The sequence below is a fragment of the Callionymus lyra genome, chromosome 18 (genome assembly GCF_982586985.1).
Source record: "Callionymus lyra chromosome 18, fCalLyr1.hap1.1, whole genome shotgun sequence".
Taxonomy (NCBI): domain Eukaryota; kingdom Metazoa; phylum Chordata; class Actinopteri; order Syngnathiformes; family Callionymidae; genus Callionymus; species Callionymus lyra.
In genome coordinates this window covers 3,246,054-3,248,553 of record NC_141835.1, presented here as the reverse complement: position 1 = coordinate 3,248,553, position 2,500 = coordinate 3,246,054, and the positions used below count along the sequence as shown (strand labels likewise).

Sequence of the window (2,500 nt, the reverse complement as noted above, 5' to 3'; positions counted from 1 at the left end):
CATCCTCTATCATCACTTCATCAACCTCTATCATCCCTTAATCATCCTCTATCATCCCTTAATCATCCTCTATCATTCTCTATCATCCCTTCATCATCCTTTATCATCCTCTATCACCCCTTCATCATTCTCTACCATCCTCTATCGTCCCTTCATCATCCTCTATCATCCTCTATCATCCCTTCATCATCCTCTATCATTCTCTATCATCCCTTCATCATTCTCTATCATTCTCTATCATCCCTTCATCATCCTCTATCATCATCTATCATCCCTTCATCATCCTTTATCATCCTCTATCATCCCTTCATCATTCTCTACCATCCTCTATCATCCCTTCATCATCCTCGATCATCCTCTATCATCCCTTCATCATCCTCTATCATCCCTTCATCATACTCTATCATCCATTCATCATCCTCTATTATCCTCTATCACCCCTTCATCATTCTCCATAATCCTCTATCATCCCTTCATCAACCTCTGTCATCCTCTATCATCCCTTCATCATTCTCTATCATCCTCTATCATCCCTTCGACATCCACTATCATCCTCTATCATCCCTTCATCATCCCTTCATCATCCTCTATCATCCTCTATCATCCCTTCGACATCCACTATCATCCACTATCATCCTCTATCATCCCTTCATCATCCCTTCATCATCCTCTATCATCCCTTCAACTTTCTCTATCATCGTCTATCATCCCTTCATAAACCTCTGGCATCCCTTCATCAACCTCCATCATCCCTTCATCATCCTCTATCATCCCTTCATCATCCTCTATCATCCTCTATCATCCCTTCATCATCCTTTATCATACTCTATCATCCTCTATCATCCCTTCATCATTCTCTATCATCCTTTATCATCCCTTAATCATGCTCTATGATCCTCTATCATCCCTTCATCATTCTCTATCATCCTCTATCATCCCTTAATCATCCTCTATCATCCCTTCATCCTCCTTTATCATCCCTTCATCCTCCTCTATCATCTCTTCATCCTCCTTTATCATGCCTTCATCCACCTCTATCATCTCTTCATCCTCCTTTATCATCCCTTCATCCTCTTCTATCATCCCTTCATCCTCCTCTATCATCTCTTCATCCTCCTTTATCATGCCTTCATCCACCTCTATCATCTCTTCATCCTCCTTTATCATCCCTTCATCCTCTTCTATCATCCCTTCATCCTCCTCTATCATCCCTTCATCCTCCTCTATCATCCCTTCATCCTCTATCATGTTCTCTGACCTCTTCTCGTGACATTAATGTCAAGTTGAACCTCAGACTCGTGACAATCACAGGTGACATATTAGCATCGAGAAGATTGAAGAGTAATTGAAACCTTCTGGTGCGTGGACCAATCATTTGTCTCTAATTATCCCCCTTAATCCCCCACAAACACACACACACACACACACAAACACACACACACACACACACACGTCCAAACAACACGTTTGACTTGTGTGTGTGTGTGTGTGTGTGTGTTGCTGAGACGAAGTGGGGACCTGCTGAGAAGCAGGTTGTGTGACATCAGAGATGAGTGTCATGGACGTGATGAGAAGACGTGGCGAGGACACGGTGAGAAGACATGAATATTTGAAGTCGGAGTTCACACGTCAAGAAAGAAGAAGAAGAAGAAGAAGAAGAAGAAGAAGAAGGTCACGCAGCGTGAAATATTGATGACTCATGAATATTCACGCAGATATTGAAGTCGCCACAGATTAACTCTTCGTCAACTGTATCGATGGTTATCACCACTACCTTGAAGAGGTGGAGCCTCTGCTCCTCTGACATCATCAGCTGGTGACTGTCCGTCACCATGGCGTCCATGTCCATCAGCCAGTCCCAGAGCTCCTGGTACTCCACCTGGAACTCCTGGAGACTGAGAGATCAACAGATCATCAGGTGAAGACCAGGTCCAGGGAGACGACCGGCGGCGCTCTCATGATTGACGGGTGTGGGTCGGGATGTCAATCGAAAAGGGGGCGGGGTCTCACCTGCTGCTGCTGTTGGTCCGCTGCCTCCTACTGGTGGACATGTGGGAGTTCAGGTGGCTCAGCTGGACTTTCATCTGGTCCAGAACTGCTTGTTGAACCTCACATGGAGCCAGGACGTCAGAGTTCTGTACCAGAGAAGACACACACAGGTGAGACACGTGTAAGACACGTGTAAGACACAGGTGAGACACAGGTGAGACACGTGTAAGACACAGGTGAGACGCAGGTAAGACACAGGTGAGACACAGGTGAGACACGTGTAAGACACAGGTGAGACAGAGATGAGACAGAGGTGAGACACATGTAAGACACAGGTGAGACACAGGTGAGACAGAGGTGAGACACGTGTAAGACACAGGTGAGACAGAGGTGAGACAGAGGTGAGACAGGTGAGACAGAGGTGAGACATGTGTAAGACACAGGTGAGACACAGGTGAGACAGAGGTGGGACACGTGTAAGACACAGGTAAGATACAGGTGAGACACAGGT

General features: G+C 45.8%; 1 protein-coding gene across 1 annotated transcript in view; it reads right to left on the bottom strand.

Annotated features, from left to right (window-relative positions):
• akap6 (A-kinase anchoring protein 6) overlaps positions 1-2,500 on the bottom strand; it is a gene marked incomplete at its 3' end in the record, with an annotated part of 33,994 nt that overhangs the window by 11,419 nt on the left and 20,075 nt on the right. The window contains exons 15-16 of the mRNA XM_087780377.1: positions 2,011-2,135; positions 1,775-1,895 (exon numbers count right to left, since the gene is read on the bottom strand). Of these exons, the coding sequence (XP_087636503.1) occupies positions 1,775-1,895; positions 2,011-2,135 (246 nt within the window). The remainder of the gene's footprint in view (positions 1-1,774; positions 1,896-2,010; positions 2,136-2,500) is intronic.